The sequence below is a fragment of the Scardinius erythrophthalmus genome (genome assembly GCF_964197995.2).
Source record: "Scardinius erythrophthalmus genome assembly, chromosome: 23".
Taxonomy (NCBI): domain Eukaryota; kingdom Metazoa; phylum Chordata; class Actinopteri; order Cypriniformes; family Leuciscidae; genus Scardinius; species Scardinius erythrophthalmus.
In genome coordinates this window covers 22,225,990-22,241,526 of record NC_138243.1, presented here as the reverse complement: position 1 = coordinate 22,241,526, position 15,537 = coordinate 22,225,990, and the positions used below count along the sequence as shown (strand labels likewise).

The window sequence follows — 15,537 nt, the reverse complement described above, 5'->3', positions numbered from 1 at the left end:
ATTACAGTAATTTTTGTATGCACATCCAGACAAACAAATTTTTAGGCCAGCCAATGTTTGTGCATATATTTATTTTCAAACATTGCATTATTAAAATCACAATGTTGCACAAACATATTTGATATCACAATGACAATTCAATTCCCAAGCAAGTTTTATTAGTTTTAAAATTAAACAAACGCAAGCTTTTTCATTTAAAAAAAAAAGGCCATAAAACCATGATGCTCGACCTTTTTTTGCAATTGCAGCTTTGGCTCACCAGAGGGATGAATTGAGTCGTCAATAATCATTTGTAGAAATCTGTGGTAAATGCGTACCGATAAGGAGAAACATTTTGAAAATGAGAGAGGAACCTACATTTCTTTTCATAAATGCATCTGTTACATATATTTAATATATTCCTCCAGAATAAAACATTAAAAATTGACTAACAGAATGTAACACTTCACCCAATAATGGAGGTCATGTTGATTGCATAATTGCTCGTTCATTGCTACTCAAAGCTAGTGTGAAATAATGCATAGAGTTAAGATGAGTGGCAGAACATTTTGAAAGCACAAGAAATAATAATTAATGAATGTCACAATATCAAAAAAACACGATTGACCTAAAATGGTAAACACACTGTAGTATGTTTTGTACAATGTCACAAAAACAAAATCTAAAGTTTTACAGTACGTCACAAAGTGATAGTTGCAGTATTTTCACAGAGAGATAAAATGATCAGTATGACAGAACACATGAACATTCTTTATAAGGCCTCACTCAGAAAAGAAGCAAAGGAATATTTTGCATCCTTGACCTACATTTGCGTATACATAAACATCCAACACCGCGGTCCGCTTAGGGTTCAAATTCGGTCAAATCAGTTTCCTGTTACAGTAGGTTGAATATAAACTCATCTAAAGGCAGAATGTTAAACTTTTGTCTGATGTGGGAGTGCTTTTTTTCTGATCTCGGGCCATGTGCATTATGTTAGTTGATCAAAACTATTGTAAGTTATATCCGAGACAAACGACCTGACAGCAATACATCAGTCCAGGCAAATTTGATGTTTTAGCTCTTGCTTTTGAAGAAATGATCATCTGAGGTAAAGTGGCAAACATTGGTTTATCAGTAAGCTTAGCTCCAAACGTCCTGAGAGTAACGGCCCTTGGTCATCAGCTTCTTGAAATAGTCCACAGCTTGAGTGTGTGTCAGGCCGCCCATCTCCTCTGCAATCTCATAGAAGGCTGTGTGAACATCCCGAGCCATGTTACGTGCATCTCTGCAAGGACAAATATTCACATTAAATATGCATGTAATTATGACGCTGGAAAGAGATGCAGTATTATATTGAAGAATGGCACTATTTACCACGTTATGCTAGCAAAATCATATAATTACATGGTAACATAATTATTTCAAGCTGTTTATTGTTCTAGTACGGACTGTACTCATAAGAATGTTATTCATCTATTCAACGTGGTAGCAGAAACGTCTGGTTCTTACCCACAAACATAGATATGGGCATTATTTGAATGAATGAGCTTCCACAACTGCTCCTTGTTTTTCTTCAGAAGATGCTGCACATAGACCTGCAAAAACGGGATAGTCCACAGAATTACTTTTCAGTTTCTTTAAAACTATTATTCTGATAACTCTGAAACTACTGTAAGATGCTGTATCCACAACAAAGACCTGTCATGTTTAGGAAGATTAATAAGTGGGAAAAAAAGAAAACTAATATGTAGTACACCTTTAAATTTGGATGCAAATAAATCTAGAATACAGCTTAAATCTAGAATACACCGCCATCTTTGACATTACGTTGGTCACTGTCGCTTATGGTTACTGGTAAGAGAATAGAGGCTTGAATCCTGCTGCACGTTCATACAAATGTACAGGTGTGAGTTTGGTTATAGACTCCGGTTGTCACTCCCATAAATGACTGAACTGTATGAATGTAACCGTGTTAAAGGGGTGGTATAACGGCCTTTTCACAAAATGTAAAATAAGTCTTTGATGTCCCCAGAGTGTGTATGTGAAGTTTTGGCTCAAAATACCTCACAGATATTTTTATATAGCATGTTAAAATTGTCTCTTTTTGAGGGTGAGCAAAAAAGAGTTTTAGTGTGCGTCCCTTTAAATGTAAATGAGCTGTTGCTCGTAGCACAGAGGGCGGAGCTACAACCGACTGCACTCACACAGACATGCACTGAAAATTTCAAAATCTTTTAGCCTTTAATGTTCAAACTGGAGTCAGACAAAGATAGAGAGACTTAAGAAGAAGTGACAACATGTAGACACCATTTCTGAATGGTTAGTTTATTAATTTTATGTAGCTTATGTGTAGTTATCTTCTAGTCATTGATTAGCATATTCTGTCTTGTTAATCTATAAGTGTTCAGGGGGCGGGGTTTATGTAATTTTAAGGGTTGGTGATGTCACTAACCCGCGAGGAATGTCGCGTAGTCCCTACCAGCCGTTTGTTGTAGTCCTTAAAAAGCAATTTCTTTAAAAGAAAATATCTCCCTTTGCTTTGAGCTTTGATCATTAACTTTGCAGATTTTGTTTATGCTCAAACAGCAACATTACACACTAACTAAAGTTAGAAAAGTAAAATCATAATCAACCACCCCTTTAAGAGTCAAACACTAATTTATAACACATATAAACATAATATTTAGCAAATCTTAAAACATGTATCCATTATACAATATAGTAATATTCAAACATAAAAAATAATTTAGTATATAGTGGTGGGGTTTTTAGACAATAGTATAGAATTTTAACTTCATACACTTGTGGCGGCCATAACATGGCAATAACTTATTGCTATTAGCAGGATTTTAATTTCAGCACATCCATTTGTCACTCACCTTGTGCTCCTGATCTCTGGAAAAAGCAACGTTAAGTTGTGTCAGCACACCCGCCCTCTCAAAATCCTCCAGTTCCTGCTGATAAAGGAAGTCCTCGTTCCTATGGCGACAGCCAAAGTAAAGTATCGTCTCACCAACATCCTTCCCTGCAACAGAGAGCAAAAACTGAGTGAGATACCTTTGCTTTATTATGGTACACATGTTGTGTCAAAGCAAGTTTCAAGCCACACCTTGATCCTTCTGCCATGCTCTCTCCTGGATGAAGCCCATGAAGGGGGCGATGCCAGTTCCAGGCCCGATCATGATTACAGGATTACTGGCTTTGAAAGGCAGGCGGAACTGGGATCTCCTAACATACATGGGAACGGTGGGCTTGTGACCGTTATCAGTCACATCTTTGTTCTTGAGCCAGTTAGTGGCCACACCTTTGAAGACTCTTCCTGTCTTGGTGGTGTACTCTATCACTACAGCACAGATGTGGATAGAGTTTGAATGGACCTGAAAAAAGAATGAACAAAGTTAGAGCCAAACTCAAAGTTTTCTGATTCAAGGTATAATATCGAAAAACTGCGGATCTGACCTTGCCGGAGGAGGCGATGGAGTAGTATCGAGCCTGAAGTCGAGGCAACAGCTCACACAGGTGATCTATAGGAGGGTTCAGGGAAGGAAGATCCTCTAGAATAGCCAGTATGTTCCTCTCTGAATCCACAACCCAACTCTGGTAGAGAGCCTAAAATGAGCAATCAGATGGTGAAAAAATACTCATGAGGGCTTTTACACTGTTCTTAACTCTGGGTTATCATAGATAACGCTTTTAACCCCGGGTAAAAGAACATTTCGTACTTGTAATTTAAAAGCGGGGTTAGCATTGCTTTTAATCAGGGAACCCTCTGGAGAATTTGCTGTGTAAACTCTGCATTGCGGCACCAAGCGTTTACAGTGGTAAACGTGGTATTAGAATGTTAGGACTAAATGCTTAACAACAGATATCCAATCACGTGCCTCAATATTCACAGAAACACTGCACGTTGTATAAACAGTAGTTTCAGCATTTGATGGAAAAAAGGTACAGTGCAGTACAGGTAATAGTACAGTCAGCAATGTATAACATGAGGATGCACAATGCTAGAGCTTTTATATATTAAACAGGTCATGTGCTGCATTCATTAAATCAATGATACTGACACCACAAAATATGTAAATAAGAGTGAGGGTTTAGGAATGTACAGTGTGAAACAGCCTCTTATGAATACCCAGGATTAATTATTTACCGCATGTAAATTATGAGCAGTGTGAAATGTGAAACAAGATAACCTAGGATTTCGTTTACCTGGGGTTTAACTATTTCAAGTGTGAAAAACCCTATGTTTTACTATAGACATTACAGCAATGATTATGACATGATCCGAACCTTTCCTTCAGAGGAGGCAGACGCCATCTTGCGCATGTTCTCTTGTTCTTGGGGATCGGAGGCGTACTGCGCCAGCTCATACAGCACATTTGTACGGGGCATGTTATTGATGTCAAGGTAATGGGTCAGCGCCGTGCGGTATGTGGTTGGACAGGGGAATGGATGCTTTTTATTGGACTCCTCTGCAGAATTGAAACATTAGCAACAATTACATGTTATAAATTGCATGACTACATAACAGAATAAAATAACTATCTTTCATACATGACATCTCATATGCTGATTATTTAATTTTGATATCAATTTCAGATATTAGTATATACCATCCAGATTTTTGAGAGAGATTACAGTATCGAGATCCACTCCAAGTCTTTCTCCTAGTCTGTTGACCACCGACGCATCATTTGTGGGGTAAACAGCAACATGGTCTCCAGCATCATATCTGCCAGGTTTGGTAATCAATTTATTAATATGTGGACATAAAAAATTAAATAAATAAAAACCTGTACACTGCATCAGTACACACTCAATAGTGAACAACATACTATGTACAGTCTGCATGCAAACTTTCTTTTGAATGTTATACAAAAATATTAAAGTATTGCTATTTGTAATAGTGATTTCATTTTCATTTCAAAATGCTTTAATATTGTAGAGATATTGTTCAGATTGTTGAAATCAATATCATATCATGTACACAAATATGAGTGTGAATCTCATGAACACAATCAAGAATATGGGTTTCACCCCTTAATCAAACTAAAAAAAGACATTATATTTAATATAAAGTATATTAAAATATTTGTAAATAATAAAATCAATAAACTGTATGTATATTATATGGAATAGAATATAAAAATAAATAATAAGATTTCATTAGTTAACGAACTAATAATGAACTGCACTTCTACAGCAATTTTTAATCTTAGTTAATGTTAATTTCAACATTTACTAATACATTCTTAAAATCAAAAGCTGTATTTGTTAACATTAGTTACAACACTGTGAAGTAACATGAACAAACAATGAATAGCTGTATTTTTATTAACTGACGTTATCAAAGATTAACAATCACAATAACAAATGCATTGTTCATGGTTAGTTCATGTTAGTTAATACATTAACTAATGTTAACAAGTGAAACCTTATTGTAAAGTGTTATTTTCTTTACACATAATATTATTATGTAATATATCTCTTTTGCTTTTGGGGTGATATGTGACCTGGAAATGTTTTCATGAGTCAGTTATTACATGTACCTGATTTTAGAGTCAGTGAGATCTAACTCGACGTGCATCAGATGACGGTTTCCTCCTTTGTTCAGCTTACGATTAACATTCACAGGTGCAAGGAAAGGATTCTTTGAATCAAACGGTCTACACAGATCAAAATGAATAATGCAATCAGATACAAAGCTTTTCAAATTTCAGTATATCAATTCAAAAATCCTAGAAATTAGTTATTCACAAAACATTACACAAACAGGACGTCATTTTACAGACTAATCTACAATAGAAGCATTAAAATTAGTCTCTGATCAAGGATGAACAGCGGATCTCTTAAAATGCCTGATGCGTCAACCTATCGCTTAGTTGAAAGGGTTGAACTCACGGTTTCTGTGTCTGAAAGCTGTTGAGCCTCCCCATCTCTCCGGCGTAAACTTGATTCATATTGATGTCATTATGAACCACCAGTTCAAACTGGCGAATGCTGAAAGAACATAAAAAGAATTGGCGACCTCATCCCAGCCTGGTTTTAAAGCATTCAAAACACCTATGATGTTTAATAAGATGCAAAACCCTATTCAAAGCAGGACAGGGGAGAATTTTGTAATGGAAGCACATGATAAATGGATTTGGTCCCTCTAATATGGAGATGAGACACTGAATGTGTTGTTTGGCCACAAAATACCCATCAAATAAACATGTTTGAACTAGATAATCTCATACAGCTGGTCTGTTCTTTCAAATTCTACCATACATTGCCTATCAATAAGACTACATTCTGTTGAAAAATAGTGATTCAATTACAAGACCAGCACATTGAGTTTAAAAAATAAAATAAAAATAATACCAGCTGTCTTCTCCCGTGGGCTCCACACCGAAGAACTCACATACCGCAGGCCAAAACTGCTCCTTCCAAGAGATAAAATCCTCCTCCAGGCTTCAAATGATTTAGGATTAAATAATTAGGACAGGCAATGAAAATGACTTAAAACCAGATCTGTTATCTGCTTCAATCCAGAGCTTTTATTCACTCACTTGCTGTCGTCATCTCCGAGGCCCAGGTCAAAGACCCTTTTCCCACCAAGTTCAAAAAGTCTCTTGTCTGTGTACTTGCCCGTGGAGTTGTAGTGCTCATATGTTTTATTACCTAACCCAAACACCTAAAAAATAAAATAAAGGCAAAAGTCATTCAGTCTCTGCAAGCAGACAATAAGAAACAGAACACAAAGAAATAAGCAAAACATGCAAAACTTTAAAGGCTAAGCATCAATTAAAGGGTTAGTTCACCCAAAAATGAAAATTCTGTCAGTAATTACTCACCCTCATGTTGTTCCAACCGCGTAAGACCTTCGTTCATCTTCGGAACATAAATTAAGATATTTTTGATTAAATCTGAGAGTTGTCTCACTCCTCCATAGGCTTTCAGAGGGACCGAAACTTGCTGGCCCAGAAAAGTTATTAAAGAGATCGTTAATATAGTCCAAGTGACTACAGTGGCTCAATCTTAAGTTTATCAAGCGACGAGAATACTTTTTGTGCGCAAAAACAAACAAAAATAACGACTTTATTCCACTATTCATTTCCTTCTCTCTGGGCCTCTAGTTGGTTCACGTAGTGTTTTTGCGTAGCGCGTCTGTGTTACACGTCACCACGTAGGCTCACAATTGGCCGAAGCGGGTCATGTGTGTGATGCGTGATGACGTGCAACACAGACGCGCAGCGCAAAAAAACTACGAGGCCCAGAGAGAAGGAAATGAATAGTGGAATAAAGTCGTTATTTTTGTTTGTTTTTGCGCACAAAAAGTATTCTCGACGCTTGATATACTTAGGATTAAGCCACTGGAGTCACTTGGACTATATTAACGATCTCTTTAATAACTTTTCTGGGCCAGCAAGTTTCGGTCCCTCTGAAAGCCTATGGAGGAGTGAGACAACTCTCAGATTTAATCAAAAATATCTTAATTTGTGTTCCGAAGATGAACGAAGGTCTTACGCGGTTGGAACAACATGAGGGTGAGTAATTACTGACAGAATTTTCATTTTTGGGTGAACTAACCCTTTAAACACTCATTTTTATTCTTGATCTTTTGAAATAAGCTTAATCTTCTATTAAGTTGTGCTTAAACATTCACAACTTCCTCTCCAGTTTAAAAAGATCTCTTACTGAAACTGAGATTCCAAAAAAATTGACTTAAAAATATAAGTGGCATATATACTCACCAGCCACTTTATTAGGTACACCTGTTCAACTGCTCGTTAACAGCAACCAATCACATGACAGCAACTCATTTCATTTTAGACCACGTAGAGATGACCCTCTGAAGTTCAAACTGATCAGAATATGGAAGAAAGGTGATTTAAGTGACTTTGAACATGGCATGGTTGTTGGTGCCAGACGGACTGATCTGAGTGTTTAAGAAAATATCCAGTGAGCGGCAGTGGGGTATACTTTCTTCGCACACCTTTGGCTCCTTAGTACACTACCTATTGAGCATCGTTTAAACGCCACAGTCTACCCGAGTATAGAGTGGTACAGGTATGACATCACTTTGTAAGCCAAAACGTGGAAGCGAGTTAGCATTTTAGCACTTCTGGTTCCATCGTCCCTAAGTCAATAGGTTTTTTGAATGGGGTTTTGGTTAAATGGTCTGTGGTGAACACAAGCTCAAGACACTTTCACGTTTTATTCTGCGACATAAAAAACATCAGTAGTACCCCAGTCATGATTTTTTTTTAAGCTGTTACGTGTCTTTAAAAAGGTTGCTAACAAGTGGCTAAATGGGACTACAGAGGCTGTCGGAGAGATTAAGGCATCAAAATTCATAAAAGTTGTGTTTATCTGTGAAAATGATCTTGATGGACAAAACGTGTAAGTATCATAATACTTGCGATAATCCAAAAGCCTATGGAAAGATCCTATTGGGTTTTTGTCGAGGGAACCAGTGTGATGCTAACTGCTGGTTGGCCTAGAAAGTGACGTCATACCTGCACGACTCTATGTTTGCTGACCATGTCCATCCTTTTATGACCACAGTGTGCACATCCTCTGATGGCTTCTTCCAGCAGGATAACGTGCCATGTCACAAAGCTCAAATCATCTCTTGAACTCTTGAACATGACAGAGTTCACTACACTCAAATGATCTTCACAGTCACCAGATCTCAATCCAATAGAGCACCTTTGGGATGTGGTGGAACAAGAGATTCACATCATGACATAGCAAGGTATACCTAATAAAGTGGCCGGTGAGTTTATATTTATGATTAAAACTCATTTCAATACATTTAACTGAAATGCAAAAGAATTATAAATATCGTGTGCTCCTTATAACTTCCTCAACCTATCTAGCCCGTCCCGCAGTTTTGTAGCACTGTAGACGCACTGCAGTGATGTTTCCAACCACATGTTTTATCACGCTGTCCCACTACAACCACATAAAAGAATCTGAGAACTCCAGGCTGAAACCACAAGGCTTGCATCCAGAATACAGGTCCAACTCAAGCGGAGCCTGTCTCCAGAATCAAACGAACAGAAGATCCAATGATCAAGTTCCATCTGAAATAGTCCCGCTAAGAGAGAGGTTCCGCTGGGATGGAGCTCAAGCTTTGTTTGGCTGGGCCAGATGTTTCCATTTGGTGAGGGAGAACTGATGAGGATTCCATGGGCCCCTTAACTATGGGACAGCCTCGGGCGCAGGCTAGTTAAGAACTTCACTGACTGCTCAGGAAATAGGTACCACTCCATAAAAAGGCCAGGAATTTTGGAGGGTGCTCATAGATGGAAGATTGTCCTATGCAATCTCTTGAGCTCAGTTTATTAACCTAAAAAAGAGATACATTTGCTTCCTATGCACTATTCTGATGTTGGTTTATTACTCACAGCAAAATTGACCCCCTCTAGATCGTCATCAGTCCCTTGCATCCAATCATAGAACTCCTGAGCGTTGTCTGTGGGGTCTCCCTCTCCATAGGTTGCCATGCAGAACACAGCCATGGAATTAGGAATCTCTTTCAGTCTAGACAGCTCGGACTGTGAATGGGAGATAATGACTAAAAGTCAAAAGAGTTGAAAAAGAATAGAACCGTTCTGATCTTGATTGATTGATTTCATTAGTGTTTATCAAACAGGCAGCAATAATGGCTAAAAGTACCATGTCATACTCCTCTGGGTCAGCGGCCATCCCTTTCATGCCATAGCGATGGGCATCTTTTGCCAATCTGTTAGCAAATTCCTCAGCAGTCCCCGTTTGGGATCCGTAAAACACCACAACGTTTCGGTTCTACAATGGGAAGTTACAGAGATATAGAAATCAAACATAATGAACTTTCTTTCATTGTTCAAAAAAGTGAATTATTTACCAATGATTTGAACTCTTTAGAACTGGACTAGATTTCTATGGAGGTAAAATTTTCTAGAAATCTCACCGTTTTCTTCATTTTCTCAATAAAGCTGGTCTCACGTATTTGTGGCGTTCTATGAAAAGAATTAGGAAGAGAGAGAGAGAGAGAGAGAGAGAGCGAGAGAGAAAGAACACACATGTGAAAAGGCTGTAAAGCATGCCAGACCAGTTCTTTTGGTAATGAATAGGGGATTGAGCCTTTCATTTCTTGGCCTTTTCCCACATAGGAGAACTTCCTGAAGTTCACACCCCTCTGAGAGCACCACAGCATTAGAACACGTCTGCTTTCAGTCATTGTTCAACTAATGAAAACCACAACCTTTTATGCAAAATCAATGATGAAGAACAGAAGGTAGAGCACAAAGTGAAAAAAATCTTTGTTTGATAAAAGTTTGACCCCCTAAATTTCTTAAAACTAATAAAACAAAATTTTCTAAATAAAATGAATACATGAGCACAATATATTTGTATACATTTTATAAATATTTTTTACTCTTAAGAAAAATTTTCAAACACATGATGTTCTTTTGAACTTTCTATTGTTTCTACTGTTTTCAAAATTTATAATAAGAAGAAATGTTTCTTGAGCACCAAATCAGCATATTAGAATGATTTCTGAAGGATCATGTGACACTGAAGACAACTGACAGAAATTCAGCTTTGCCATCACAGGAATAAATTACATTTTAAAATGTGGTATTAAAATAGAAAACAGTTATTGTTGTAAATTGTTATCTTTATTCACAATATTACTGTTTCAACTATACTTTTGATCAACTAAATGCAGCCTTGTTTTTTTTTTCTTACATCTTACTGACCCCAAACTTTTGAACAGTATTGTCCATTCATTCAAGTGAACAAGTCAATTACAATAACTATCAAATTACTAAACAACCATCATTGCACTGGCAAGAAATCACAGTGCAAATCAATGCAGTCCTCCCCTATACTTCTCTATAGTTCCACATTAAAGAAACAATTTAGTCATTCTCATTCAGAATCCATGCAGCATTCCACCAGATTAGAACCTCATTTTGCCATTGCACACCACTTTGTCGCAGTGTAGAAAGACTAAACAATTAATTTAGGTGGACACAACAAAACTATAAGCAATCATTAGGGGCGAAAGCAATTCCACAAAATCATAAATGGCACCCAAAATATCCATCACAACAGAAGAAACACAGAAAATTAAACATCCGTTTGTCCCGGACTAACCTCTCTGCGGCGGCCAGTCTGTCCTGAGGCAAAGAGAACATGCATCCCATGACTGGGAAAAAGACGCTGTCCTTAAGAGTTCTGCATACAGAGCACTTTCGTCTCTAAAAGGTTTGGATCAAGAGCTCAGACAGCCTAAGAAAGTCCGTAAAAGTTCATTAGGAGGATCTGTAGGAAACGCATAGCTCTTCAGCGCGGGGAAAGGGGGCGTGAGGCAGGCAGGGGTCTGAGACAGGCTCTCGTACACGCTCATTCTCTGTCTCTCTCTCTCCTGCCATCTGGCCAGAGCACAGCGTTGCAAAGCAACATGAATATATAACATTTCCCATGGATCTCTACTGCACAATGCTGTTAGTGAACCCATAGACAACAGACATCCATAAAATCTTGAATGTTCCTGCCAATGCAAACACAAGGAGTTCATTCCCTCTCTTTCCCAGCCTAATAAAATAACAACGAGCACTAAAACAAAAGCCAACATAAATTTCTAGATTGATTTTTTTGTAAAAAAAAAAATAAAAAAAATAAAAAACATTTTGTGTTATGTGTTTTACTGCAGACGTCACATAAGCAATGCACTTGATTAAAACAACTAAAGGAACAAGAGTAGTGGAGTGGTTCAAGATGGCCTAAACTGGTCTAATCCTTAAACTAATCCTTCAACACAAGTAATCTGAACCAGGAAGCGGAGAGAATTGGATGTGGTTATCCTTTCCTGCTCTCTAAACATCTCTTCCTGACACTGTAGTTCTTTAGTTACACATCATTTCCTACTGCATTCTTTTTCTACTCTTCACGTATTGCTGCTGTTCCTGTTTTAGCAATGACAATGAATAAATGGTGATAAGTGATTTATGTATACAAGGAGAGACCACGTACACTACCGTTCAAAGGTTTGTCCAAAACATTAAAACAGACCACTTTTGCAAAAAGTCTCTTATTTGATCAAAAATACAGTAAAACAGTGTGAAATATTTTTGCAATTATTACAACTGTTTTCTATAAAATGCAATTTATTCCTGTGATGGCAAAGCTGAGATTTCAGCAGCATTTACTCCAATCTTCAGTGTCACATGATCCTTCAGAAATCTATAGTGTACCTCAAAGCTTGAGTCATCAGGGCTTTCATTGTTTACAAGGGTGAATAGGTCACAAGTTTAACATACAACACTACAATTGACTAGCAAGGATTATGGGAAGCATTCAGGAACAATAACATCCTGTGACTCCATCTGAACAAACAGTGCTCATGCTCATTTTCAACCTCATATATACACCATCTATGTTTATTGCACAGCTCAGTTTAATGTTTGATATCACCAAACACGGCACTGATGCTTCTGTTCAGCATTGTGAAAACCAAACAGGAAATTAATTTACCAACTTGACGCATCTATGAAAATTCGTAAACAAAGTAGTCTAGCTGTTGACACATAACCAGGGTGTATATGAACTGTGTCTCAGTTGCTACAGACCATAACGCTGAGACAGAATGTAACGCACGCTGCACGCACATACTCTGGGTCCCATGATGTCAACACTTTGCAATGCTGGAACCCATGACCGACCGAACCACAAAGTGCTTTAGGAACGAGACATGGTGCAGAAACGATGCTTTGTTCAAACAAGGCCAAAGGTTTACAGGGAGAAGAACTATAAACTGGTCGTCCAACAAAAATATTAGTTGTCCCATAACACAGTTCCAGCCATGGAGTGTAAAGCAAAAGCTCATTTTGTTCCTATATTGTTTGCATTTATACTTTTGTGGGGTGGAACACAGATATTGTGCTTGTGTTTCACAAAACATGGCTCTGACCAACATTTTAGCCATGCAGAAAAATTTGTGTGGGAGTAATTTCCCCCCCTTGAGGACAAATGAAGGGGGGAGGGGGTTCAAATCAGACACTTACACAGCAATGAATGTCCTCATCTCCGGAATAGGCTCTGGTTGTCTTCGGAAGAAGAACCAGTAGATAAGCAATCCTGCGATTAGAGAGAAGAGGAAGACGTCCAGAGAGCTGAGGAGAGGCTCCGGAGTCTGATCCTGATCGGAGAGCAGCTGGGATTCAGCGTCCTCCATTTTCACAGAAATCAGAAAGCAGATATGTCTGCAAAACCAGATCGCAAAAACTTTCATCACTTATTATTAGTTAATAATCGACTGAAGTAACTCTGAAAGTATTTACTGACTCTAAAAAACAACATCAAGACATATCACTTTACACAAAAACAGTCTTCACTTCACATACACAGATACATACATAAAACAGTCACTTACACTATACATTCTATCTATCTATCTATCTATCTATCTATCTATCTATCTATCTATCTATCTATCTATCCTCCTGGGCAAAAGAAAAAAATGGGCTAAGCACTAAGCTTTTAACTGTCTTAAACACAAATTATTGGTCAGGACTCAGGAAATTAGCTACATTTAAGCAAATTGACTACTTAAAATGCCAATGACGTCTCAGAAACATATCAAAGACAGAACAAAGTTTTTGGCAGAATATGGGACGTTGTCTGTGGAGTGATGAATCACAATGAACCACAAGTTCATGGTGATGCTCCAGAACAGTGTCTTCGAAAATCTGGAGAGAAAAATAATAACAAATGCATCTCTACCACAGTGAAGCACGGAGGAAGAGTGTCCTTGTGTGGGGAGCCTTTTTAGTACATGAGAATATTGCAGAATGGCTTGCTTCTCACAAATGAAAAGCTGTTATCTAAAGAGTAATGATCAGATGTTGTTTTTCTCCTGTCAATGCTCCTGCCCAAATTGCAAAGACAACCAAGAAGTGGCTTGAGAACAAGTCGATCAGGCTCATGTTTTGGCCTGGTCAGAGTCACATTAAACTCAAATGAACTGGAAGACATTTTTCAGCTACTCATGAACTATTTGAAACTATTAACACTGAGTGGAACAATGGCTCTTCTTCCTGTAGAAAGCTGTCTGCAAGTAGGGGAAGGCTATTCCATGCTAAGTTACTTTATCTACAGTATTTGTGCAAATTCTTGCCAATTTCCTGACAATACTTTTGTGATTCAAAATGTTTAGAAAATTATAAGACCACTAAATATTTTGCCATATGTGGCTTGGCCCATTTCATTTTTGCCCAGGAGTGTGTTATATATCTATAGTTTAGCAAAATAATAATTAAAATTATAACTTACATAAACTAATTATTTAAAATTCTTATTTGCATAGTTTATGGCCATATAGGTACCTGTAACTATGCAAATAAGAGTACTGTACGTTGTCAAAAACAATACCAATTGGGACTTTTTGTCATGTTGTGCCCTCTTTTGAAGACTCAATGTAATTACATAATGATGAGCAGTTACAAAACACATTTTGAACGATGGTCGTGAATTTCTAATAAATTTAAATTCGTCACCTCGTTTCCCAACAAAGAAACTTTTATCGCTCAAGCTATAAGTCAGCGCGTTACAAAAAAGCGTTTTGTAACACGTCTCTTAAAAGTAGAAGTAGTCCTAACGCGTTTTTTTTTTTTTTTTGGACATTTAACAAGGCGTTGTTTGAATACTTTGACGTATATTAATATGGTAAATCATTTAGTATCGCGTAACGTTAGCAAAATTAAATTGTATAGCATTTGACACTATCACTGTGCCATGCTATTAACGCCATAGTACTTTTTGTTCGAGCAGACGTATATACACAAAATGTTCACTTTTTGTTTATGACCTCAAAAACTGATTGACAATACATTGATTGGCAATAATATCATTAAAATTCAACAGTTACACAACACTGAACAACATACCTCCGGTTAGCTGGAGGAGCACGGCGCACAGCACAAGCATACGTCACATAGATACGCCGGCCGCCGGGTTGCCAGTCGCACGTTCAAATATCCCTCGCGGATCTTAACACGTTACTAAGGTAAAAAGTAGTCGTTTAACTTTGAACATATTCTACCTTTTTGCTTTGTTGTAATGTTTAGTACGTGTTGGCATGTTCTTCAAAAAAATCGTTTTATTCTGACTTATTTGTCCATTGCAGCAGCATTGTATTCCCACTCGAGGACGCCTGTCTGTGAGCCTAATTATTCTTGGGTATTTGGCAAGCATAATAGAGTTTAGTTCAAATAAGAAAATAAGAGAATTAAAAGTTATGCAGTTATACTCAATAAGATGAATTCTTTACTGGCAATGTGCTTTAAATGGATAGTTCGTCCAAAATGAAAAATTCTGTCAACATTTAGGCTTCTCACCCTCAAGTTGTTCCAAACCAGTATGAATTTAGTTCTTTTGCCGAAAACAAAAGATGATATTTTAAAGAATATGGGTAACTAGACCGATGATGGGCCCCATTGACTTCCATAGTATGGAGAAAAAAATATATATATGGAAGTCAATGGGGCTCATCATCAACGGTTTGGTTACCACACCGTA

The 15,537-nt window shown here is 37.5% G+C and overlaps 1 protein-coding gene across 2 annotated transcripts; it reads right to left on the bottom strand.

The window, feature by feature from the left end:
• Window positions 1–44: 44 nt before the first annotated feature.
• On the bottom strand, window positions 45–14,965 carry pora (P450 (cytochrome) oxidoreductase a). Of its 2 annotated transcripts, XM_081354333.1 has the most exons (16): window positions 14,907–14,965; window positions 13,026–13,223; window positions 9,923–9,971; window positions 9,649–9,777; window positions 9,378–9,527; window positions 6,534–6,658; window positions 6,346–6,435; window positions 5,884–5,982; window positions 5,532–5,648; window positions 4,596–4,714; window positions 4,273–4,454; window positions 3,442–3,591; window positions 3,092–3,359; window positions 2,862–3,007; window positions 1,492–1,577; window positions 45–1,267 (listed from the first exon to the last, which is right to left on the bottom strand). In XM_081354333.1, exons 2-16 carry the CDS (start codon window positions 13,193–13,195, stop codon window positions 1,123–1,125), a joined length of 2,025 nt encoding a protein of 674 aa, XP_081210459.1. In that variant the 5' UTR covers window positions 13,196–13,223; window positions 14,907–14,965; the 3' UTR covers window positions 45–1,122. The 2 variants fall into 2 exon arrangements, with proteins under 2 accessions (XP_081210459.1, XP_081210460.1); XM_081354334.1 differs by lacking the exons at window positions 13,026–13,223; window positions 14,907–14,965 and adding an exon at window positions 11,116–11,378.
• Between the last annotated feature and the right edge of the window lie 572 nt (window positions 14,966–15,537).